Source organism: Bubalus kerabau, chromosome 10 (genome assembly GCF_029407905.1).
Source record: "Bubalus kerabau isolate K-KA32 ecotype Philippines breed swamp buffalo chromosome 10, PCC_UOA_SB_1v2, whole genome shotgun sequence".
NCBI lineage: Eukaryota > Metazoa > Chordata > Mammalia > Artiodactyla > Bovidae > Bubalus > Bubalus kerabau.
In genome coordinates, this window is record NC_073633.1 from 39,765,298 (window position 1) to 39,792,215 (window position 26,918).

At 39.3% G+C, this 26,918-nt stretch overlaps 1 protein-coding gene across 43 annotated transcripts in view; it reads right to left on the bottom strand.

Annotated features, from left to right (window-relative positions):
* The window catches only part of LOC129621202 (uncharacterized), a 488,210-nt gene that overhangs the window by 115,407 nt on the left and 345,885 nt on the right, over nt 1-26,918 (bottom strand). For 32 of the 43 annotated variants that reach the window (XR_008699138.1, XR_008699137.1, XR_008699139.1 and 29 more), the window contains one exon: nt 23,120-23,238. The exons of 1 other annotated variant lie outside the window; for it this stretch is intronic. Coding sequence is in view for 1 of the 42 variants with exons in the window: in XM_055537344.1 (XP_055393319.1) it covers nt 5,014-5,081; nt 23,120-23,238 (187 nt within the window). In the remaining 41 variants the exon portion in view is untranslated. Of the gene's footprint in view, nt 1-2,076; nt 5,082-18,448; nt 18,550-23,119; nt 23,239-23,349; nt 23,493-26,918 lie in introns of those variants that run through there. 10 more of the 43 variants (XR_008699115.1, XR_008699103.1, XR_008699122.1 and 7 more) reach the window with 7 other exon arrangements.

Sequence of the window (26,918 nt, forward strand, 5' to 3'; positions counted from 1 at the left end):
GACTATAAAGAAAGCTGAGCACTGAAGAATTGATGCTTTTGAACTGTTGTGTTGGAGAAGACTCTTGAGAATCCCTTGGACAGCAAGGAGATCCAATTCATTGTAAAGGAAATAAGTCCTGAATATTCATTGGAAGGACTGATGCTGAAGCTGAAACTCCAATACTTTGGCCACCTGATGTGAAGAACTGACTCGTTGGGAAAGACCCTGATGCAGGGAAAGATTGAAGGCAGGAGGAGAAGGGGACAACAGAGGATGAGACGGTTGGATGGTATCACTGACTCAATGGACATGAGTTTGAGTAAGCTCCAGGAGTTGGTGATGGACAGGGAGGCCTGGGGTGCTGCAGTCCATGGGGTTGCAAAGAGTCGGACACAAGTGAGCGACTGAACTGAACTGAACTGAATCTGATTGCTGCCAAGCCAAGATCTCAGAATACAAAATGAGACAAACTAGAAGGCAATATCTGTCCCCCAAAGATAAATATTCGATAATTCATACTTGTCCCCTGACAACCTGAATTTGGGAAAGAAGATGCAATGTGAAAATTTACCTTTTTCTCTTGACCAGGAACTACAAACAGAGAACTGGTAGAGCTGACTTTGGTAAAAATTCTTCCCTTTTGCCAGCTTCTGCCAGTCCCAGAATGCCTGCCATCTGCAGGCTCTGGAGTACTTGGGGTGTCTCAGCAGGACTCAACCTAGTCACCAGACACTTTAGAGAAGGAAAAATAGTCTTCCCTCTACTCCTTATAGTGAGTGCCTGGCTGAGACCCCTTTACCTCTAAGGTACCTCATAAATGGATATGCTAATCCAAGATGGTTATGAGAACTGTAATTCAAGATTACCTTTAGCAAAATTAACCTATTTGTTCAACCTCAAAACAAATTTATTCACCTGAGATCGCACACTGGACTTGGTCCAGTTTAAGTCAGATACAGTCTGACCCCAGACGCAGCCCCGTTTCTAAGCTGGACCCAGTCTGACTCTGGCCAGTTTCTGTCCCCAGTCCAAAAACAGAAATGCTCAATTAGAGTCTGAAAGCTCTTAATACAAAAGCCTCAGAGCTATGATCCAGGAGCCTACGATCTCCAGAGGCAGAAAGAAAGCAGAGAGTTCGAGGGGCTCACAGGCATCTCTGCCTGATTGTTCATTGCTCCTGATGGCCCGTGAGTAGTCTCCTCAATTCTCTCATCTGAGAGAGAACTACTAATAGATTAACTAAGGCATATTAAAATTTTGAAAGTTAATTTGAGCAAAAATCAATTCAAATCAGGCAATGTCAAACGAGAAGTGTTTAGGAGCACTCCTGATATCAGGTATTATGTTGTTGTTGATCAGTTGCTAAGTCATGTCTGACTCTTTGCAACCCCATGGACTGCAACACACCAGGCTTCCCTGTCTTCCACTGTATCCTGGAGTTAGTTCAAACTCATGTCCATTGAGTCAGTGATGCCATCCAACCATCTCATCTTCTGCTGTCCCCTTCTCCTCTTGCCCTCAATCTTTCCCAGCATCAGGGTCTTTTCCAAAGTATTATATATAAGTCTTTAATCCATTTCATTTTTCTGCATATATTTATCCAGTTTTCCCAACACCATTTGTTGAAGAGATTTATTCCTCCCAATGTATAGATTGAAAACAGAAGTCCTAGAGAAAATAAGTTACTTACTTAAGATGACAGGGCCTGTAAGAAATCCATGTTTGTTTGTTTTTCCCACTAAACCATATAGACCTAAGGTTCATAGACAGGCATGCCTGCAATTCCCAAAATCTCTGCTGCTGCTGCATCACTTCAGTCGTGTCCGACTCTGTGTGACCCCACAGACGGCAGCACACCAGGCTCCCCTGTCCCTGGGATTCTCCAGGCAAGAACACTGGAGTGGGTTGCCATTTCCTTCTCCAGAATCTCTAGGTAGGGTCTTTCAGGGGACTCCTGGGAATGTGCCTCATAACTGGTTCTTCCATTATTCCTCTGACATCGAACTTGAAGACATAATTAGGAGAGAATAGCAAAGCAAAGGACCAGAAGGTAGCAGTGGAGCAGCAATTTCAGACATGGAGTATAAAGGAAAGGGCAAGAGTGAGAGAGGCAGGTTATTCCCTAGTCAGTTACACGGGAAGGAAGTCTGAGCAGAAACAGCTCAGTTCTTGTCCAGGCAGCAACGATACACGTCCTTTCTCTCACTGCTTTTGTGAGGAAAAGAGTCACACCCTAGATGTATTATTAGAGTGGTCAAAGATATCTTTAATAAATGCAGAACTGAATGTCTAACAGGCCCAGCCTAGGCCAAAGAATGTCTAGAAGTGACGGGCATCATGAGATAAGTTATAGTCTTCTACAGTTGGCCATGTTTGTCTTTTTTACCTGAAAATTATAATCTAATTTTACCTAAGTATCTTATCAATGTTTTTATAACCTGTCCTATGTGTTTATCTGCTTATTTGTCATACAGACATGACAATTCACTTCTTCAATTAATCTACATTCCTTAAAAAGCCACATGTACTATTATTGGACTAGTCATCATTTACAAACAGAATTCACTGAATTTAAAATAGGATGAGTTCATCATAGGAAGACATTCTGGTCAGAATTGACTCTTCTATATTTTTCTTTTACTTCATTTTTCTATAGTAATTATTTTCTTATTCTGGGAAAATATACATCCATTAAATTTACCACTATAACCAATTTTAAGTGTATACTGCTTCCTTGGTGGCTCAGACAGTAAAGAATGTGCCTGCCATGCAGGAGACTGGGGTTCGTTCCCTGGGTTGGGAAGACCCCCTAGAAAAGGAAATGGCAACCCACTCCAGTATTCTTGCCTGGATAATCCCATGGACAGAGGAGGCTGGCAGGCTACTGTCCATGGGGTCACAAAGAGTCAGATATGACTGAGCAACTAACACTTCAAAGGTATTAAGTACATTCATTGTGTTGTGCAACCATCAACACCATCCATCTCCAGAACTTTTCATTTTCCAAAACTGAAATTCTGCATCTATTAAACAGTAACTTTTCATTGTCCCCAGCCCATGGCCTCTGGGAACCACCATTCTATTTTCTGTCCCCGTGAATCTGACTACTCTAAAATCCTCATGTAAGTGGAATAATGTAATACTTGTCCTTTTGTGTCTGGCTTATTTCACTTAGCACAATGATGCCCTTAAGTTTCATCCATATTATAGCATGTGTCCAAATGTCATTCCTTTCTAAAGATGACTAATACTCCATACAGAATGTGTTTACAAGTTTGTTTACTTTTGTTTCATACATTGTATGTCCTTGTTTGTCCATTTCTTTGTCCATGGACGTTGTGTTGTTTTCATCTTTTCATTGTGAATAATACTACTATGAAGAAGGGTGGATAAACATCTGGATGAGTCTCTAATTTCAATTCTGTTGAGTAAATACTCAAAGTGGACCTGGTTAGATCAAATAGTGACTGTATGTTTAATTTTTTGAGAAATTCTCTTCTACAGGAGTTTTACCATTAAATATTCCCACCTGCAATGCATGACTGCTTCCAATTTCTCCACATCCTCATCAACACTTGTTATTTTCTCTATTTTTGAGAATAATCATCCTACTGGATGTGAACTGGTATTTTATTGTGGTTTTGATTCTCATTTACTTAATGATTAGTGATGTTGTGGGACATTTGCTCTTGGATAACTATTGAGTTAGAAGGAGACTGCCTGGGCTTAAAAACTAGTTTCACCGTTTATCTATTCTGTGACCCTGAATGGGTCATTAAATCTTTCTCAGCCTCAGTTTCCTCATCTGAAAAATGGAGAAAATAATTAACTTCACTCAGCCTTTGTGAGGACTAAATTAACTCATTCACATAGTAATACAAAGCTAACATAAACTGAAACACAAGTGTTCATGAAGAGGTAGCTTTTACTGTTCATGTTACTGTTCTTGCCACTGTTACCATTATTATTAGCTTAGAACATCACATTTTTAAAGTAAAAATATATATAACACTCTAATGTTCTGTGACATCTTTTAGGAAAACCATTGACTTCCTAAGTGCTAAAGCACAGCTATACATTATGAATACCACATACACTGATAGAGTTTTGAGCCTAGAAATTTTCATGAATGGTAAGAATATTAAGTTATTATGAATAAAGTTAGTCTCATAAAAGTTCTATTAAACACCTACAAGTTTGCAAAGAAATAAACTGCCTTTTAGTACTAAAAAGCTAAAATTAAAATTTTCCTGTTCCTGAGTAGAACCAGGTGTAGAGAAATAGAAGTTGGGTTAAAGATGGAGTAAGACTGTGAATATCTGCTTCCATCCTTGGATCATGAGGCAATTGGGTATATTCGTGATAGGAACTCTTCTTTCTTCAGCCAAAACCAAGTTAGTAAATGCAAGTGCCTGAAACCACAATCTGGACACAGCCTGTGACACCATCTGGACACAGCCAGGGCTGAGATCAGACTTGGAAAGGGCCCTACTCTCCTTCTGAAAAATGTCTGTGCTGATCTTAAGAAATGAATAGGAATATCACCACCACACTCTCTGGTCTTCCCTGGGGTCTTCAAGACCAAAGGGACCAAGAGGGTCCCTGATCTCATTTTAGGAAGACAAAGAGGGAAACTTCTGGCTCCTTCTTAGAAGCCATATGGAACAAATAGTACAACAAACACAAGCATAGACAAAATAAAATTCTTATAAGCCTTTCTAAGGTGGGGGAATACATAAAATCTCAGCTGAAGCTTTCACACACATTGACATGTATTTTCCTTCTTGAAAGTGAATTTGTATGTGTCTGCTTGATTTGTACTTGGATCCCAAAATCTTGTGTCCCCTCCACTTGCTGCAGCAGCTAGATGGAGCACAATTTGAAAGTGTAGCTATATTCATCTGAATGCCAGTTTTATGGACAGATCACAGAGGGAGATTCACACTGATTGCTCTTGCCATTACAGAGCTTTCCAAATGTTCACATAAAAACTTTTATGTGAAAAATTCCAAAAATGATTTAAACAATAGTTTAAACTGGTTTCAGACTGTAGGTAAAATCCCAAAGTGAATAATTTGAAGTTCCTGTGATCTCCAATCCTGAAAGAGAAGAGCGGTAGAGGACTCTGAGCTAAGAGTAAAATAAAGATGATGAAAAATTTCTTGTTCCTTAAGGCAAAGGCATTTGTAATTCTATTGAGCTCTTACACCACATATCAAATTTCCCTGAAACCAGATGGTCAAGAAGGAAGTAAAAAGAACTGACATTTACTGAGCTGATTCTCTGTCAAGCATTAGCGCAAGCAAAACTTCATGGCAATTCTTATATAACTTACAGGAGATGAAAAAGCAGAGGGATAAAGCAAATTGCTCAAAGTCACAGTCAGTAAGCTCAGGTCTTTCTTCCTCTAAATCCAGTGCATGTTTTATTACATCCTAAATCTCTTCTCTGTAGCTTCTGTTTCTGAATAGTGGAGGTAGAAAGGTCTCTACTTATCTCAACTCTCTTAGGTAAGACATCACTCAACTAAATACATGACCTCATTTATCATGCTTTCAGAGGGTTGCCAGGGCAATTGAAACAGGGAGAGTGAGAGAATACAAGAGTATTTCCTTGATCAGACTGAAACCTGCTCAACATGACATCTCAGAGTGGAGAAAAACATCCTGATTGCTGCAAAACAGTCAATGATGGCAATGGATAAAGCAAACATTTTGGTTGGCACCAGCCATTAATGCAATTCCTGAGGGTCAAGACCACCAGACAGTGGGAAGAACTACTTTTGTAATCACTTATAGAGGGACAGACAACACGGCAAAAGCAAGTGATTTGTGGTTCAGTTATCTTTTTGCATACTTTGTCTCTCTTTGTGCTCCCATGGATCCATTGGTCTTTGGCTTGGCATCTGCCTTAATCCTCTATCTTCCCCTTAACTCCTAGAAATCAAGGATGAATTAATAGAGCTGTGTGCATGCTAAGTCGCTTCAGTCATGTCTGACTCTTTGTGACCCTATGGGTTGTAGTCTGCCAGGCTCATCTGTAGGATCCTCCAAAAGACATCTTGGGTTTCCCCACAATCATCCTCAACTCCACACATTCCAACAGGTAAGCTCACTGAAAGCACAGAAGACTCCAAAGGACACAGAAGGCTCTGTAGCCACCTACACTTTCCCAGGGCAAAAGACACCTTAACAAGAAATGGTCCTTGTATGTTTTCATGCAGTGTTCTTTCTACAAAAGGATCTTATTCAGGAGAACTTTTCATCTGTCACCATATTGGTTTAATAAGATGGTCAGGAATGGCTACTACCCTGATTTTATAAAAGAAGAATTCAAGAAACAGCAGTAACAGTGGTTGTGGCCTTTTAAAAGGTTCTTTCTAGGTTGTCAATTCGAGGCACTATAATTATTTGCATTCAGCCTTTACCTAAGGTTGTCTCAGCTGCCTGTGGCTTGGATCTCTAATAGGGATATTTTCCATTAAATTTAATTCACATAGAAAACCTTTTGGACTTTAGAGTAGTAATAAAATCCTATCCTTAGCCACTATAATTAAGGCCCCTTTTGTTCCTGAAGGAAGTTTTTGAGGGAGGTCAGACAGGAGCATTCCTGTCTGAAATGATCACCCTAAAAATTGAAGTGGGAGAAGAAAGGAAATCCAAAGTTCACATGTTTGTTTTCCAGTCCCCTTCTCTTGGATCATCATAGCTGCCTTATATCTTCCCTAATTTTTTCATGCACAGCACCAGGAAAGTTGATTCTCCCTGGCCCTGTAATAAATCTTACCTCTCGCATTTCCTTAACACTACCACTTCCTCTTGATGAAAGTGAAAGTGGAGAGTGAAAAGTTGGCTTAAAGCTCAACATTCAGAAAACGAAGATCATGGCATCTGGTCCCATCACTTCATGGGAAATAGATGGGGAAACAGTGGAAACAGTGTCAGACTTTATTTTGGGGGGCTCCAAAATCACTGCAGATGGTGATTGCAGCCATGAAATTAAAAGACGCTTACTCCTTGGAAGGAAAGTTATGACCAACCTAGATAGCATATTCAAAAGCAGAGACATTACTTTGCCAACAAAGGTCGGTCTAGTCAAGGCTATGGTTTTTCCAGTGGTCATGTTGGATGTGAGAGTTGGACTGTGAAGAAAGCTGAGCGCCAACGAATTGATGCTTTTGAACTGTGGTGTTGGAGAAGACTCTTGAGAGTCCCTTGAACCACAAGGGGCTTCAACCAGTCCATTCTAAAGGAGATCAGTCCTGGGTGTTCATTGGAAGGACTGATGCTGAAGCTGAAAGTCCAATACTTTGGCCACCTCATGTGAAGAGTTGACTCATTGGAAAAGACTCCAATGCTGGGAGGGATTGAGGGCAGGAGAAGAAGGGGACAACAGAGGATGAGATGGCTGGATGGCATCACCGACTCGATGGACATGAGTCTGAGTAAACTCTGGGAGTTGGTGATGGACAGGGAGGCCTGGTGTGCTGTGATTCATGGGGTCGCAAAGAGTTGGACACGGCTGAGCAACTGAACTGAACTGAACTGAACCACTTCCTCTAGGAAGAATTTCCTGTACTTCCCAGATAGGGTTAAGTGACCTCCTCCATACCCTGACACCAGTTTGAATATATTTTTATTTGTCATTTGTTGAATTACTGTGTATTAGTTTATCTTAAATGATACACATTTTCATTAAAGAAAAATATGCATATATTATGGGTTTCCTTTGATGATATACCATTTTTTATTATTTGAGGGTTTGGTAAGAGTTTCATAAAATTTTTTGCTGTTATTTTTCAGTCTCTAAGTCATAAAATTTGTTCTTAGCTTATTTAAATTAAAAAAAAATGTTATGTCCTTGGTTGATGGTAAATATGTGGCCAACCTGCTTCAGTAAAGCATAAAATCCAAATTGTTATGACCATCATATTAGTTTTCTATTGTTGAGTAACAAATTATCACAAACGTAATAGCTTGAAACAATACCTAGTTATCTGATAGTCCTATGTGTCTGAATTCTAGGTGGGCTCATCTGGTTCCTTCGCTCAAAGTTTCACACTAAGGTGTCAGTCAGCTGCAGTTCTAATCTGGTTCCAAATCCTCTTCTGCTTGTTGGTTGTTGATATAATTCATTTCCTTCCTATCTTTCCACACATCCCTTCCATCTTCAAGCCAGCAGTGGTGAGCAGAGTCCTTCTCATGCTTCAAATCTTTCCAACTTCTTTCAGCCAGAGAAGACTCTCTGCCTTTGAAGGGCTCATGCAATTGGTTGAGTCCATCAGGACAATCTCTCTTTTACCATTTAAATGAACATAACCAAGGGAGTAACATCAGGGGGCATGGGAGTCTTCTTTAAAATTCTCCCTACCACAACCATGATTGTGCTACTGTTAATCAAACATATCTGCATTTTTCATCTTTCTGTCTATAGCAAGACTATGATTTTCTATGAGGGATGTTTAGAATTAAGACATGCAACCTGCAGTCCTGAAACAGAGAATCACTCCTGTGGTCATGACTTCAGGGGAAGTATGTGCTACACAAATGAGCAAACCAGTCATCCTACTGGGCAAGTAATAACAAAGGCAGCCTTGATTTCAGAGGCAGAGACGCCGACGATTCCATTAAAATATTTCATTGCCCCAAAAGAGTAAGGCTGTGACCACCATTTGAGTTGGAAATCCAGCTATCCTGCTGTCAAACCACACTTATATTGTGCAACCAGGAGTTTCTGAACTAAATATGATTAAGCCATTTTCCTGATTATAATCAACTTAAATTTCAGCTCTATATTCAGTCTCTGTTTATTGTTATCAAAGTATACCAACTATAGTCATTGTGATACTATTTTGAATGTTTTGTAACTTACATATTTAGAAATTAACAGAATCTCTAACAAATCAATCCCATATCATTTTATTGGGCTCTTACACAATACTGTCTGGAAGAAAGAAGATGGACTAATCAGCCCCAGGAGCTAGTTTTATGAACTGTATTCACAGAGAATACAAAGGGACTTGAAGATCATAAAAGAAAAGGGGAAAGGCACTTCTCAAACAGTTACTATCATTTAGGAAGTAGTTTGTTTTCATTAAATCCCTGGAAGGAAAGGATTATTTATGTCTTCATTTATCTTTTTGCCTCCTACAAATAATGCCTAATTTTGTGATTTGAACTTGGTGTTTGAATGAATCAATGTTCATTGCAAAACTTCCTTAAGAAGTATTTTACTAGTGAAAATGTGAAACTTATTTTAATGTTCAAAACTTGAGAACAATTAACAAATACTTTATAGCCTTCGAAATCACAGTCAGAAAGAATATAATATATATGAAATAAAAATGTGAAATGAATCATAGATGACAAAAGTAGTTCACTATATACTATAAATACTTCATTAATTATGGGATACTAAAAAATACCCAGAACTTATTATTTGGGGTTCTCATTATTTGGGGGTTAGACTACAGGTTGTTTCTATTTTCTCCCTTGGAATTTTTTTTTTTGTAATTTCTGAATTTTATTCCTTTGTAACCAAATTTGAAAAAAAAAAGCTACTGAAACTGAAAAATGAAAATGAATCAAGTTTGAATTACAAACTGGAACTTTCAACAGAACATAGTTGATTCTTTGCCACGGACACCAAGTCATTTCTTTCTTTTCATAGGCATTCATATCACTACCCTGCATTTTTCCCAACTGAAATGACACAATGGAAAGACCATTCCTTCACCAAGCCCTGAGCCATAGGAAAATGGAAAGTCAGTCTGAGCATCTGCAGATCAGGAAATCAAATTGTGGAGCAGGACTAGCAAAAGATTTTAAGCTTGTATCATTTGCTGATCAGTTACTATACTTAGAAAAAGAAACAGTTATACACATGATAATCCTCTTTGTTCCTCAGCCTCTATGATGAGGAAGGGATTTTGAGCAAATGTTCTTTATTTTTCTATTTTATTTAATCTTTTTGGGCCTTGATTTCACCATCTTCATTACTGTCACAGGGCCGATTCACTTTAAGAATCCAGCTGGGAAACTTCTACAATACTTGGCTACTAAGTTGAATTTTTAGGACTGCATGACTACTGTGAATCTTCTCCATCTTTTTTCCCCCTCCTTCACCCTACCCTTACCCACTAAATAGCCAGGTTACACCAGAGTTCACTGACCTCCCTGTCTCAAAGAGTTAACCTGTCTATGACTCCAGTCAACTTAATCCCTGAGTCTGAACAAATGTTCTTTAAATGGAGAAGGGAGGAAGACCAATTACCACAAATTACTTCAGATTAGATTTTAGTGAGAATCCTTCCCCAGAATGGAATTAGCTTCCCTATTGGATTCATGGTCAGAGCTGTGACAGGCTCTCAGCAAAGACTGAAAAGCATCATTAACATCAAGCAGCCCTTATTTTATCTGCCCTTGTCCCTTTCATCTTCCCTTGAACTCCTGGTTTTGCTTATATTTCTCTGAAATCCTCAGAAAAATTCCTTTTGAAACAAGTGGGTGCCTGACTCATTGGCCTGCTTCCTCTGTTTTCCACCCAAGGGGTAAACAATGGATTCTATTCAAATGTGTCCTGTCTGTGATCTGAGAACCTGCGTGCAGACAAAGCTCATCATTGCAGGGCAGATTGCCAGACCCATATTCTCTTCTGCTCACCTCCCAGGCTCTGCTTCTCAGTTATAACGGCCACTTGACAAAATGCAAAACATTCTCATGGTCCTATGACCCTGGAACTCACTGTTTTCTTTTCCCCAGGTCCCCAGTGAAATACCACCCTAAATTCTCAGGTCAGTGCATTTGAGAACAGCCTATCAAAAGCTAACAGAAACAATGACAGGAGGTATCAGGTCCCAGTCATGTGATTTACCATAAGGACTACCATGTTTTATTTCTAATCACTTTAAGGATTGTGTCTTAACTCTCCTCTTAGGTTATTTTTTATGTGGATAGTACTTGCTGGGGAAGAGAAAGTTCTGCAAAATTAGGAATATGACAAGTCATGGAAATATGTAAGACTTGTTGAAGACTTTGGAAACAACAAAGGGTGACTGAACACAGCAATAGAATCAGACTATAGAAAAAAAGAGAAATAGTACAAAGCTTCAAGTAAAAACTGAGCCCATAGGAAAAAGATCTGAATCTAAGTGACAGGGCATATTCAAAGAATATAAAGCCACGGATTTGAAAAGATATATGCATCCCTATCGGAGAAGGCAATGGCACCCCACTCCAGTACTCTTGCCTGGAAAATCCCATGGACAGAGGATCCTGGTAGGATGCAGTCCATGGGGTTGCTAAGAGTCGGACACAACTGAGCGACTTCACTTTCACTTTTCACTTTCATGCATTGGAGAAGCAAATGGCAACCCATTCCACTGTTCTTGCCTGGAGAATCCCAGGGACGGTGGAGCCTGGTGAGCTGCCATCTATGGGGTTGCACAGAGTCGGACACGACTGAAGCGACTTAGCAACAGCAGCAGCATGCACCCCTATATGTAATGCTAAAAAGTCTCTGTGCTAGGTTTCAACAGGATGTGACCCAGGAACTCACAGATGTTTAAGCTGGACTTAGAAAAGGCAGAGGAACCAGAGATCAAATTGTCAACATCTGTTGAATCATAGAAAAAGCAAGAGAATTCCAGAAAAACATCAACTTCTGCTTCAATGACTATGCTAAAGCCTTTGACTATGTGCATCACAACAAACTGTGGAAAATTCTTTAAGAGATGGGAATACCAGATCACCTTACCTGCCTCCTGAGACAAGAAGCAACAGTTAGAACCAGACATGGAGCAATGGACTGGTTCCAAATTGGGAAAGAAGTACATCAAGGCTGTATATTGTCACCCTGCTTATCTAACTTATATGCAGCGTACATCATGAGAAATGCCAAGCTGGATGAGCACAAACTGGAATTAAGATTTCCAGGAGAAATATCAATAACCTCAGATATGCAGATGATACCACCCTTATGGCAGAAAGTGAAGAGGAACTGAAGAGCCTCTTGATGAAGGTGAAAGAGGAAAGTAAAAATCTGGCTTAAAACTCAACATTCAAAAAATGAAGATCATGGCATCTGGTCCCATCACTTCATGGCAAATAAATGGGGAAACAATGGAAACAGTGACAGACTGCATTTTCTTGGGCTCCAAAATCACTGCAGATGATGACTGCAGCCATGAAATTAAAAGACACTTGCTCCTTGGAAGAAAAGCTATGACCAACCTAGACAGTGTATTAAAAAGCAGAGACATCACTTTACTGACAAAGGTCCATCTAGTCAAAGGTATGGTTTTTCTAGCAGTCATGTGTGGATATGAGAGTTGGACCATAAAGAAGGCTGAGTGCTGAAGAATTGATGCTTTTGAACTGTGGTGTTGGAGAAGACTCTTGAGAGTCCCTTGGACTGCAAGGAGATCCAACCAGTCCATCCTAAAGGAAATCAACCCTGAATATTCACTGGAAGGACTGATGCTGAAGCTGAAGCACCAATATTTTGGCCATGTTGATGTAGAGAGCTGACTCATTAGAAAAGACCCTGATGCTGGCAAAGATTGAGGGCAGGAGGAGAAGGGGATGACAGAGGATGAGATGGTTGAATGGCATCACTGACTCAATGGACATGAGCTTGAACAAGCTCTGGGAGATGGTGAAGGACAGGGAAGACTAGCGTGCTACAGTCCATGGAGTTGCAAAATGCCAGACGTGACTGAGTGACTGAACAATGCACGCCTATGTTACTATGACATTATTTACTATAACCAAGATATAGAAACATGGGATATATATACATGTATATATATGTATATATATTTACATGTGTATACTCACATACACATGTACACATACACATGATGGAATACTACTCAGCCATAAGAAAGGATGAAATAATGCCATTTGTGGCCACATGGATGGACCTTGAGGGTACTATACCAAATGAAATAAGTCAGATGGAGGAGACAAATACCATATGATTTTACTCATATGCAGAATATGAAAAATTAATAAAAAATAAAAATAAATGAACAAATCAAACCAAAACAAACAAATAGATCTAGAGAAGAGAACAGTGGTTACCAGAGAGGAGGGGTTCGGGGAGGGTAAAATGGTTAAGGGGGATACACTGTATATTGATGGATGGAAACTAAATTTTTTGATGGTAATCCCACTGTAGGGGGCACAGAGGTATAAATATAAAGTTGGACACATAAAGCTTATATAATGTTATAAATCAATGTTACCTCAATTATTTTAAATAAATAAAAAGAATGATGGAGCAGCCCTCAAGGTGAGAGAGACATGCAGAGACAGAGGAAGTTTGCTTGCTCTTAAGGAAAGCACAACCCCACTGTCATATAGGAGTAACAGGAAGAGCTTTTGCAGACTGTGTTGACCCTCCTTTCCCAAGAATTTCATTTCTTTCCTGAGAATCACTCTTCCTTTCTTCCCTCCCTCCCTTCTTTCTTTTCTTTCTTTCAACATAAATTTGAATAACCCTAGCCTGCTGCCACGGAGAAGGCAACAGCACCCCACTCCAGTACTCTTGCCTGGAAAATCCCATGGACAGAGGAGCCTGGTGGGCTGCAGTCCATGGGGTCGCTAAGAGTCGGACACAACTGAGTGACTTCACTTTCACTTTTCACTCTCATGCATTGGAGAAGGAAATGGCAACCCACTCCAGTGTTCTTGCCTGGAGAATCCCAGGGACGGTGGAGCCTGGTGGGCTGCCGTCTATGGGGTCGCACAGAGTTGGACACGACTGAAGCGACTTAGCAGCAGCAGCAGCAGCCTGCTTAGAAACCTTCAGTGACCTCCCAATGACCTAAGATTAAGTCCTCACCCCCAAACCTGGCACTGTAGACCCATTGACTCACACCTTCTCCCACTCCATCTCTGTGCTCTAACCACAGTGGACTTCAATTTCTTCAAAGCTGTAAGTTGCATACTAGGCAAAAGTATTTTCACTTGCTGCTTCTTCAAAATGGACTACTCCCTCCTCTTCTTTGCTGAGCTCAGTAATTCTCAAATCTTTAGGACTCAGGATTTCTTTACACTCTTAAAAATTATTAAGAACTCCAAAGAACTTTTTTTAATGTACATACTATCTATGGATAAATAGATATCTATTTATGTATCTGTCTATGGATACATACATGTTCCAAAACTAAAACTGGGGAATTTAAAAATATTTAATTCATTTAAAAATAACATAGTAAACTAATTCTACTTTAATGAATATAAAATATTCTATGGAAAATAACTACATCTACCAAAACCAAAACTACATTAATGAAAAGAATGGCATTGGTCTACATTTTTGCAAATTTCTTTAATGTCTGACTCAAAAGATTATCATATATGCTTCCGCATTCAATCTGCTTTGATATATGTCATGTAAGCTCTGGAAAACTCCACTGTACACATGTCAAAGAATGAGAATAAACACTATTTACTTCTTCGTATCATTATGGACTAGAGTTGACTCCTGAACACCCAAAAGCAGCTTAGGCAGGGATTTCAGGGCTCTCAGGCTGTACTTTGAGAACTCCTGCTTCTTCCTGTTTTCTTCAAAAAAGAAGGCCTTTATTAAGGCCCAACAGACAAATTAAACTGTAATATTGAAAGTGTATAGCAAGATTTATATATATTTATATTATAAAAGGATTCCCACAAATGAGTTAACACATCCATTACCTCACATAGTTACCTTTTTAATTGGTGATAACATTTGAGCTCCACTGTCTTAGCAAATTTCAATCATACGGTACAATATTATCAACAAATAATAGTCATCATGTTATACATCAGATCCTCAGACTTAATTACTCTTATAACTAAAGTTATAACCTCTTAGCAACCTCTCTCCATTCTCCCCACTCTCAGCCCATGGCAACAACCCATTCTTTGAGTGTGACTTTTTTTTTTCTAAGGTTCCACACATAAGTGATACCTTGTAGTATTGGTCTTCTTCTTTCTGGCTGTCTTACTTAGCATAATGCACTCCAGGTTCATCCATGTTGTTACAAATGGCAAGATTTCCTTCTTTTTTAAGGATGAATAATTCATTGTGCACATAGACCGCATTTTATTTATCCATACCTCTGTAAATGGACACTTGGGGTATTTCTATACGTTGGCTATTGAGAATAATGCTACTATGAACATGGGAGCACAGATATCTCTTAGCAGTAATGATTTCATTTCCTGGGTACCCATCCCCCAGGGCACATACCAGTAGTGGTCCATGGCCTGTTGGGAACCAAGGAGAGGTGAGTGGTCATCTTTCACAAAACCAGTCTCTGTACCAAAACGGTTGAGGATGGCTGCTTTAGATACATACCCAGAGGCAGAAATGCTGGGTCATGTGATAGTTTAATTTTTAGTTTTGTGAGAAAGCTCAATACTGGCTTTACCAGCTTATCTACCCAGCAACAGTTCGCATATGTTCCTTTCTCCACATCCTTGTCACCACTTATTTTGTCTGATCTTAAAGATCAGATTTGCAAGGAGGTCTTCCCTGACCTCAGAGAATAGGGTCGGTTCTGTTGTTCTCTCCTCATATAACACCCTCTAGCTTTCTGTCAAAACGCTCATAATACCTATAACGTAACCAACAATTTGCAATGAGGATGGATCATGCCTAGCTTTGTTCTTACTGAATCTCCAGTGCCCACATAAGAGGGATTCAAGAATCTTTGTGGAAGTGAGGAAGACACAGAGGGAGGAAGGGAAAGAGAGGGAGAAAGGGATAATCAGACCCAGGGACACAACTTTCTGCCAACTGCTATATTCCTTCAGCAGGAAGGTACAGAGACTTAACTTTCTCCTGCAGACTGATGCAGCCCTAAATTCCATTTCCCTCCAAAAGAGGGTAGAGAGAGAGATGGGTAGAAGACTGGTCTGAGGAGACAGAGGTGAGATGGTATAGAAGAACAGAAAGGAGCACATGTGCTGGAATCTCACATTAATGCAGTCATTCCACAGTCTAGACTGAATATCTGAAATTTGCCAGATATCTGAGTATCTTCTAGGTGTTCAGGAAGAAAACAGAAAAAGTTCTGACCTAAAAGAGTTTCATTCAGACTTGACTCAACTCTAGCTTCCAACACTTGATAAATGTGTTGCCTTGGATTAGTTACTTAATCTCCCTATGCTTCATTTTCCTCATCTGTAAAATGTGAACAAAACTTAAGAGTTCCTAGATGAGGACTAAATAAGAGCATCTCTGAAATGTACCTTATAGAGAATCTGGTACTTAGTAGGTATTGAATAAATGAAAATCTTTCCAGCGGCAACTTATATTCCAAAACCGATTTCTTCATATGTAGAAACTACAATCCTAGAGACTAGAAACTAACCATATGAAAGATATTATTTGGGTAGTTGGAGGGTGTGTACTTAAGGTCCTCAGAAGACTCAGGAGGGCTGCAGTATCACCCTTCCTATAAAGAAGGGTACCTCTGGCACCTGGATATTGTGACCTTGTCCCAAAATTTTGTAGAATAAAACTATACAAAGCACTATTATTGTCTTAAGCAATGTAGTCCTTCAAGGCAGGCTTTCCCATGCACCCCTGTTTTACAATTATGCCAAAAGCATAAGACTACTTTAAAGAACATATTCAGAGCTAACTATCTGTAATTGGCTATCTGTTCACATGATTTCTCACATATCATAGTGTTACTGAGGTTTCCAGTCTCACCTCTGACTGAGTTTGGCTTGACCTTTCTGAGAAGCAGAGACTGTCTTCGAAATAGGATTACAAGAAGAAAAAAAAAATGGATTGGAATCTTTCTCTTTTTTTTCCACCTCATTTTGGTGACCTCTCTACAGTTAGGACCACTCAAGAAAAGTGAAAGATAGAGGAAGAAGGAAAAGGAGAGTCCTGTTAGCTGATTTTGCTATATGTTGCAGCCTGGTAAAAGCATTTGGAGGTAGACAGTATTTTAAACATGGAATGAAATAAAGTTAGGGAATTAGTTGGGTGGATTTAATTTCCTCAGGCTACTCTCATTGTTTGCCAACAGGAAATATTCATGAGTCAACTCTCCAGAACTGTAGTTATCATTCAAGAGTTGTGGGTTTATAAGGAGGTTTGATGGCATGGCAAATCTCATGGACTTAGACTGTTCTTCAAGTTGAAGAGCAGAATGATGTCTGAAGGGACTAAACACATTTGGCTTTAGAGTGTGTGAGGAAGACCTGAAAGCTCCCACCTGGAAGTGAAATTCATTACTGGCAAGATCAGCGGCAGGACACTCCAGAGGATGGAGCTGCAAAGAGTTCGGAGTCCTGTGGCTAACTCCATGGCCTAGTTTGATCTTAAAGTCATTGTCTTGGATAATCCTTTCAAATCTGTTCCTGCACTTAAGAGCCACTCAACATGACTGAGCTTTCCCTTGCAGCTTCTTTTACACTGACCTGTCAGAGGAGACTTTCGGCAAGCACAGGTATCATGTCAAATCATCCAACAGATGTCCTTTCAAAGAAATTGGAGCAGAACCAACTATATGGAGAAGTCATAAACAAGGAAATAACTCAACCCAAGGATTTTCTGTGCAGTGCTAAGTCACTTCAGTTGTGTTTGATTCTTTGTGACCCCATGGCCTGTAGACCACCAGTCTCCTCTGTCCATGGGGATTTTCCAGGCAAGAATGCTGGAGTGGGTTGCCATGCCCTCCTCCAGGGGATCTTGCTGACTCAGGGATCAAAAATGCATCTCTTATTTCTCCTGCATTGGCAGGCATGTTCTTTACCACTAGCACCACCTGGGAAGTCCTAAGGATTTTCTATGGATTGGCATAGTTCTTTGTACAGAGAATTCAGTCTCCTAGGTGGAACACAAGGTAGCCAGAGGGAATGAACATCAAAAAACTGAATCTTGCCCCAACTGGGGGTTGTGTTGTCTTAATGGAGAGGCAGAAGGACATTTAAGAACCTAGACTCTTCACCATCTCAATAAAGTAGTCTTCACTATCACAGCTCTAAGAAGTAACACACTTTAATAACTAGGATAAAAGGATTTAGGAGAGAGAAACCCAGCATCCAACCCCATTTCAGTTAGTGACTTTCTCACCATATTGGGAGGGGATGGGCCAGAACCATCTGATCTGTTTCTGATTTCCCTCTTCATTGGCATCAGAGATTTACTGCAGGAAAACTAATATCTGACTGGGCTCCAAGTGCTAAATAAGAGCATTCCATGTTGATTCCAGGCCACCAAAAGGTTGGGGTCACTGAGTCACAGACTATAAATGTGAACACTTGATGATTTTTGCAGGTGACTGGGTGAACAAAGGAAAACCCAGGAGATACATAAAGGTGGGAACTAGAACTTTCTCATTTGAATTGTTTGACATATCTCACTCTGATGGTTCTGAAAATAAAAGAACTGCAGGGCCCTTCAAATGAAGTTACTGTGTTTAGGTTCCTGGCCCAATGAGAAGTGGAAGTGTACTCACTGGTATTTACAAGGTCCTTCAAGGCACCAGGGAAAATGTCCAGTTTATTGGTCAGATGTTTGTTGTTATTGCTTTTACTTCAAATGGGCAGGCAAGGAATCCTATTTTAAAAAATAAAAATACCAGCTCAACACTGCCTTGTTGTTGTCTTTCAGTCATTAAGTTGTGTCTGACTCTTTGCGACCCCATGGACTGCAGCATGCCAGGCCTCCCTGTCCCTTACTATCTCATGGAGTTTGCCCAAGATCATGTCTACTTCTGATTTAATTTTATTCTAGCAACAGCCTAGGATTTATTGGAAACTTCCAATGTATCAGGCACTATACTAGGAATATAATAATCAATAAAGGTACTGTCCCTTACTTCAAGGAATCTTCATTATTTCAACAATTTTATTATGCCAATTTTATTATATATTTTTATGTTGAAATTACCAGAGCATTTAGCTCAAACCAAGCATTTGGATTAAACTTCATAAATGAGATTTTGTTTGAGATGAGTCTTACAGGATATAGGAAGACGTGTACACATTTTTTAAATGTCAGTGGCCTTATAAGAAGAGAAAAAGAAAGAAATTAATTTCTGTCTCCACCATGTTAGGACATAGCAAAAAAGTGGCCATCTACAAGCCAGGAAGACAACTCTCATCAGAAACTGACCTTGATAAACACCCTGATCTCTGACTTTCAGCCTTCAGAACTGTAGAAAAACTTATTTCTTTTGTCAAGCCCCCTAGTCTATGGTGTTTTGTTATGGCAGCCCAAGCAGACTAATAAAGCAGTTAGGACCATTTTATAAGAACAGCATATATAATTTAAAGGAGTCATTAGGACATGTAATGAGTAAAGTTGGTTATTCGAGGGGTTTACTTGCTAAATCTAGTATATAGCTTCAATCACTGTGGGATATATTGTACTTCCCCATAGGTATGCCATAGCCTACTATTCCAAGAGAATCAAGGAATAAAGAATGAGAAGATTTAGGGGGTGTAATAGTCCTATACTGGGCAATGGACATGACTTCTGTGGTTAGGGGTGTGGAATAACATCTGTCACTGACACATAAGTGACAATCCTGCTCATTCTCTTCCTTGGGAATGGCCATAGATGTTTCCATAACAGGTGCGTTTGCTTCCCCAATGTGGTTTGCCCAGCACATCACATGCAGTGTTCTCAATGAATCAACTTTTCAATTCAGGTAAAGTAAGTAGAAAAATGAGACAACTACCCAGATAATCTGATTCTGAGGGGAAATAATATTAATTGGTAGCTTCTATGGTATTTGAACGTATTTTGGCAGTGAGTGGGAAAATTACCAAATGGTGGAGACTACATGTTTCTCAAACTTTTCATAATTTTTGAATTCTTTCACTTCCTTCAATTCTTGATTAGAATAAAGACAGGATAATGTACAGTATATTCCCTGAGCAACAGATTGGCAGGTTGAGCCTTGAAAGTTGAAGCCATATGGTGGCCATGAACATACTATTGGAGCTCAAAGTTGACCACTAAATTCACAATCTTAGATCAAATCCTTAATCTATCACTCTCATCTACCAATAATTTTCATCACCTAATTTCTTTCATGAATTTAGTAAAAAAGTACTAGCAATTGTTTAATTTTAAATCCTGTGATTTGCATTTCTAGTGTATAACTAGTTTGTGGTTCATCAGGAAATTCTTCGACCTTTGTCTTTCAATCATCATGTTTCAGCATATAACTTCCCACAAACCTTGAATTTAAAATGCACACGCATTTCCAGACCCCTTTTTAAAGAGTAATGTAGGATGGTAAAAAGTCATACATAACCCTAATAAAAGCTAGGACACCTCATAATTCTATCTAAGCCTAGAAAGGCATTCAAAGAGAAACAGTCTGCCAGAATTAAAAGCAATTCAAAGTTTTACTAATATTTTACAAAGAATTATAGTACAGGGATATATACCCTTAATGTGGAAAAAACACCTTAAAGTCTTTCCAGTTATGGACTAGACTTGTATTCTGCTTATGAATTATTTATTTCTGTATTCATCCAACCCGAGAATCTCACTTTTCACAGATGTAACAAGTATGAGTTTTAGATAATATTTTAAGATAAGAATCTATCTAGGTGTCCAGAGAAGGTGCTGTCCAAGACCACACACCTTCTTTCTTAAGGAAATGTTTTAAGATCTCCATTCCAGATCATGTGAGTTCACATTTCCTCTCTATGAAAGCAGCATCCTAGATACTTATCATTTAAATAAATGAGATATATATTTTAATCCAAAGCATAAAATGACAGAATTGAAAAAAAATTGTATGTTTCAGTCACCAGTAAAATTCACTTATTAGACTAATGGGTCCCTGGTGTCTCAGACAGTAAAGAATCTGTCTGCAATGCAGGAGACCTTGGTTCAATCTCTGGGTGGGGAAGATCCCCTGGAGAAGGAAATGGCAACCTACTCCAGTATTCTTGCCTGGATAGTTCTATGGACAGAGGAGCCTGCTTGGGCTATAGTCCATGGGGTGCAGAATTGGACACGACTGAGTCATCTCACACGCTAGTAAAGTAATGCTCAAAATTCTCCAAGCCAGGCTTCAGCAATACATGAAACCGTGAACTTCCAGATGTTCAAGCTGGTTTTAGAAAAGACAGAGGAACCAGAGATCAAATTGCCAGCATCCGCTGGATCATGGAAAAAGCAAGAGTTCCAGAAAAACATCTATTTCTGCTTTATTGACTATGCCAAAGCCTTTGACTGTGTGGATCACAACAAACTGGAAAATTCTTAAAGAGATGGGAATACCAGACCACCTGACCTGCCTCTTGAGAAACCTATATGCAGTTCAGGAAGCAAAGTTAGAACTGGACATGAAACAACAGATTGGTTACAAATAGGAAAAGGAGTACATCAAGGCTGTATATTGTCACCCTGCTTATTTAACTTCTATGCAGAGTACATCATGAGAAACACTGGGCTGGAGGAAGCACAAGCTGGAATCAAGATTGCCAGGAGAAATATCAATCACCTAAGATATGCAGATGACACCACCCTTATGGCAAAAAGTGAAGAAGAACTAAAGAGCCTCTTGATGAAAGTGAAAGAGGAGAGTGAAAAAGTTGGCTTAAAGTTCAACATTCAGAAAACGAAGATCATGGCATCCGGTCCCATCACTTCATGGCAAATAGATGGGGAAACAGTGGCTGACTTTATTTTTCTGGGCTCCCAAATCACTGCAGATGGTGATTGCAGCCATGAAATTAAAAGATGCTTACTCCTTGGAAGGAAAGTTATGACCAATCTAGACAGTGTATTAAAAAGCAGAAACATTACTTTGTCAACAAAGGTCTGTCTAATCAAGGCTATGGTTTTTCCAGTGGTCATGTATGGATGTGTGAGTTAGACTATAAAGAAAGCTGAGCACCGAAGAATTGATGGTGTGGTGAGCTGTGGTTTTGAACTGTGGTGTTGGAGAAGACTCTTAAGAGTCCCTTGGACTGCAAGGAGATCCAACCAGTCCATCCTAAAGGAGATCAGTCCTAAGTGTTCATTGGAAAGACTGATGTTGAAGCCGAAACACCAATACTTTGGCCACCTGATGCAAAGAGCAGACTCATTGGAAAAGACCCTGATGCTGGGAAAGATTGAGGGCAGGAGGAAAAGAGGATGAGAGAGGATGAGATGGTTGGATGGCATCACCGACTCAACGGACACAAGTTTGGGTAAATTCCAGGAGTTGGTGATGGTCAGAGAGGCCTGCTGTGCTGTTGTTCACGGGGTCACAAAGAGTCAGACACAACTAAGTGACTGAACTGAACTGAACTGAGTGATTAACACCTTCACTTTACTTTCAGTATCTATTAAACCTAATCCAGTATCTTGGATATCAAGGGGGGTTGGTCTTAGAGTTATGGAGAATTTATCATTAGAACCATAGTGTTTACTTGCTTGTTCGCTCATATATTGCCTGCCTTTTCCACCACCAGACTATAAACATGAAAGTAGGGACATACTCTGTTTTTTCACCTCTATACTTTTAGCTCCCAATATAGGCTTGGCAAGAATAGATTCTCTAAAAGTGATTTGAATGATTAAATAAATGAATAAAGGGACAAATTTTTATAAAAACGCCCCCGCCCCTTTCCTCTGCATTAGCCTGTCAACTGGTGCTGGGGTCACTGCATCAATGACAAACATTGAGCAAAAAGTTACAGACACAGATATCAAAAAGTGGACATTAGAGGAAATGATAAACTAAGATGACACATATCTTCTGGGGGTAGGATTCTAGGGAAACATATTACATGCTTTTAACATCTTCTGTCAACAGTATGAAATTAAGTACTTTTTCCAATTATAAAAGCAAATTTACTGGCCATTCTGTGCACTCAAAATGGCTAACACCAAGCTTATATGTGTGTGCATTTGGAAAAAGATGTTGGAGAAAGGCATTTAAATCAACTCTTAGAGATGGTTTTTATCTTAAAAGAATGTAAGGTAATTATAAAGCCAAATTCTCCCCCATGAAAATAATTAACATCAGTAAGAAATAAGTAGATGTCTACTGACTAGATATTATATGCAAAATACTGTGTAAATTTTAGGTAATGTATTAGTCTGCTAGAGCTGCTATAACAGAACACCACAGTCTGGATGGCTTGTGAACAACAGTAATTCATTTTCTCACCATATTGAAGGCTGGAAGTTCGAGTTCCTGGTGCCACAGAATTGGTTTCTGATGAGGCCTCCTTCTCCTGGTTTGCAGATGGCTGCCATCTTGATGCTCCCTCATATGACATTTCCTCTCTGTGCAGAGAGAAAGAGAGAGTTTTGGTTTCCTTTCCTCCTCTTTTAAAAACACCAATCAGTCCCATCTGATTAGGTCCCCACCCTCATCACCTCATTTAAACTTATTACCTCCTTACAGACCTTGTCTCCAAATACAGTCGCATTTGGGCTTAGAGTTTCAACATACTGATTTGCTGAGTGGGAAGAATTCAATCCATAGCAGGAAATAAGATAATGGGCTTCCCTGGTGGCTTAGACGGTAAAGAATCTGCCTGCAATGTAGAAGACTCGGATTCAATCCTTGGGTCGGGAAGATCCCCTGGAGAAAGGAATGGCTACTCACTCCAGTATTTTTGCCTGGAGAATTCCATGGACATAGGAGCCTGGTGGGCTATAGTCCATGGGTCCACAAAGAATCGGACATGACTGAGCCACTAACGCTTTCATCTGATCATATGATGAATAAGGTAATATGAGTAAGACCCTGATTTTCTCTAGGAGTTTGCAATCTAGAGGTGGGTTGGGAGTGGAAACCAATATAAACACTCATGCATAACCTGAGAGAAATTCCCAGACAGAAGGGAAAACCAGTTGCCCCTAGACTGACAAAAAGAGAGCTAATAAATTTTTTCTGAAATAACTGAGAAAGTCTTCTGAAAGATATATTAGGTGATACCACAAATATATGATCCTATGCTAGCTTCCTTTTGAGGCAGATTTCAAAAACAGCAATCTGTAAAAATCTAACCACATGAAAACAGAATGAAATATTTGAGAGAAAACAAGATAAAATATATGAAAACAAAGTTTAAAAAACCTAAAAAGTTTCCTATTTGGGAAATTCGATAGTTGGCTGTACATGAAGGTTGTTGTTTTGCTTATTAAAATCTGATTCACAGCTCTCAGCAGCAGGGTCTCAGGCACAACGAAAAATGTCTCAACCAAGATCAGCAAGATTACCTCAAAATCTAAATCTATACGCAACAGTCTGTGCATTTACCCACACTCGCATATTGCAGAACTCTCTGCATCTTTATTTATTTTTTTAACACCAAAAACATTTGTGTGACCTGATTTATTGTGATATTTGTGGGTTTTTTTTTTTAATTATTTTCTATTGAAGGATACGTGCTTTACAGAATTCTGTTGTTTTCTGTCAAACCTCAACATGAATCAGCCATAGGTATACATATATCCCCTCCCTTTCGAACCTCCCTCCCATCTCCCTCCACATCCCACCCCTTGAGTTTGATACAGAGCCCCTGTTTGAGTTTCCTGAGCCATACAGTAAATTCCCATTGGGTATCTACTTTACATATGGTAATGTAAGGTTCCATGTTACTCTTTTCCATACATCTCACCCTCTCCTCCCCTCTCCCCATGGCCATAAGTCTATTCTCTAATTTATTAACCAGAACAAGGGGACACATTTCTAGATAGGTGACTAACTTCTACTGATAAAAGCACATCCTATGGCTTTAAAAAAGAAAGTAAAAATCCTTTTTTTGTGGCTTATTTTCCCTTAAGAAAAGAAAGAGAAACTCTGATTGCCAATATGGTACTACAGAGAGGCTCCTTTTTAGGATTTCTAAGACATGGAATTTCTCTAATACTAGGGGTTCCTAACAAGACTTGATGAGGCATATTGAGGGGAAACAAACTGGCAATTTTATATTAACATATCTAAGGCCAGTTCATCTGACTTCAGGTAATTTTTAGCCAATCAGCAGAACTTCTGCAGGACATAATACTTTCACAAAAATGGATTGATTCTGATTTCAATTAGAAGTTTTGCAGTTTGCTTTGAAATCACTCCAACAGTATCTTTCAAAGCTCATTTCTTACCACACTGCCATTATCTGTTTACTCATTATCTCCCCTGCTAGACTGTAAGCTCTTTGATGACAGGCATTGCCTTGTCCACTGCCTTCTTTCCACCACGTCTCAGGGACAATACCTTATTGAAGGTTTTGGACCTTCTCCATCAAGTTTCCTGTTAATCATTTTCCACAGTTGTTTTTTGTTGTTGTTGTTGTTGTTGTTTTAATTTGGAAAACATACCCATCCAGCATCTGGACTGGAAATCGGTACACAATAAATATGCAGTTGCTTAAAAATACAAATTGGTATTTTTCTTTCTGGCTTACTTCCCTCTGTATAATAGGCTCCAGTTTCATCCACCTCATTAGATCTGATTCAAATGTATTATTTTTAATGGCTGAGTAATATTCCATTATGTATATGTACCACAGCTTTCTTATCCATTCATCTGCTGATGGACATCTAGGTTGCTTCCATGTCCTGGCTATTATAAACAGTGCTGTGATGGACACTGGGATACACGTGTCTCTTTCAATTCTGGTTTCCTTGGTGTGTATGCCCAGTAGTGGTATTGCTGGGTCATAAGGCAGGAGCCTCTTATACAGAGTGAAGTAAGCCAGAAAGAAAAACACCAATACAGTATACTAACGCATATATATGGAATTTAGAAAGATGGTAATGATAACCCTGTATGCAAGACAGCAAAATAGACACAGATGTATAGAACAGTCTTTTGGACTCTGTGGGAGAGGGAGAAGGTGGGATGATTTGGGAGAATGGCATTGCAACATGTATAATATCATATATGAAACGAATTGCCAATCCAGGTTCCATGCATGATACTGGATGCTTGGGGCTGGTGTACTGGGACAACCCAGAGGGATGGTATGGGGAGGGAGGTGGGAGTGGGGTTCAGGATGGGGAACATGTGTATACCTGTGGTGGATTCATGTTGATGTATGGCAAAACCAATACAATATTGTAAAGTAATTAAATTCCAATTAAAATAAATAAATTTCTATTAAAAAATACAAATTGGTTACAAAAAGTAAAACTGGATAAATCTTTATAGGTCCTGAACAAGCCCTGTCACTGAAGGGGGCGAATTACATTCTCTCTTGTACTGAAAGTTCTTAACAGTTTGTGTTGGCTAATGGTATCCTCACATTGATTTCTAACTGATACCCTGAGGTTCTGAAAGTATCTCTGACTAAACTAGATAATCTCCAACGTCCATTCTTCTCCATCTTCCTTTTAGGTGAGTATGACTTCCTGGAATAATTACTACATTTCAGAGCATCTCTTGAAATTTGGTATGACTGGCTTCACAACTAAAACTCTTGTCAATAAAATGTATGTGGAAACAATGCATGCAGCTTCCAGGAAGAGCCTTAAAAGGAGGGGTTGCTCTTCTAATCCTTGTCCTGCTCCTTCTAGCTGGTTGGAATATTGACATAATAGCTGGAGTTCCAGCAGTTATTTTGTGTCATGAGGTATGTTGAGAAAAGAAGCCATGTTCACTGAAACAATAAGATAGAAGCCTGGATCACTGATGCAGAGGGTCACTGACTACATCACTCCCCAGTACCAGACTCCTTTAACATGAAACAAATAACCGCAATCTTGTATAAGTTGCATTATTTTACTTTGTTTTGTTTTGATACTTATGGCCAAATGTAATCTCTATTTTTATGCTCTGACTGAGGGAGTAGTTTCTTGGTCTGATATTACTCAGTAAGTATTAAAGTATTTATAGTAGCTTAACAAAAGTTTTAAAGAGGCATCTATTTAAGGGCTATGCAAAATGTTATCCATGGACCAGTGACAATCCACATGCTATCTGTTATGAGTCCATGACAAGATAACTAGAGAATGTG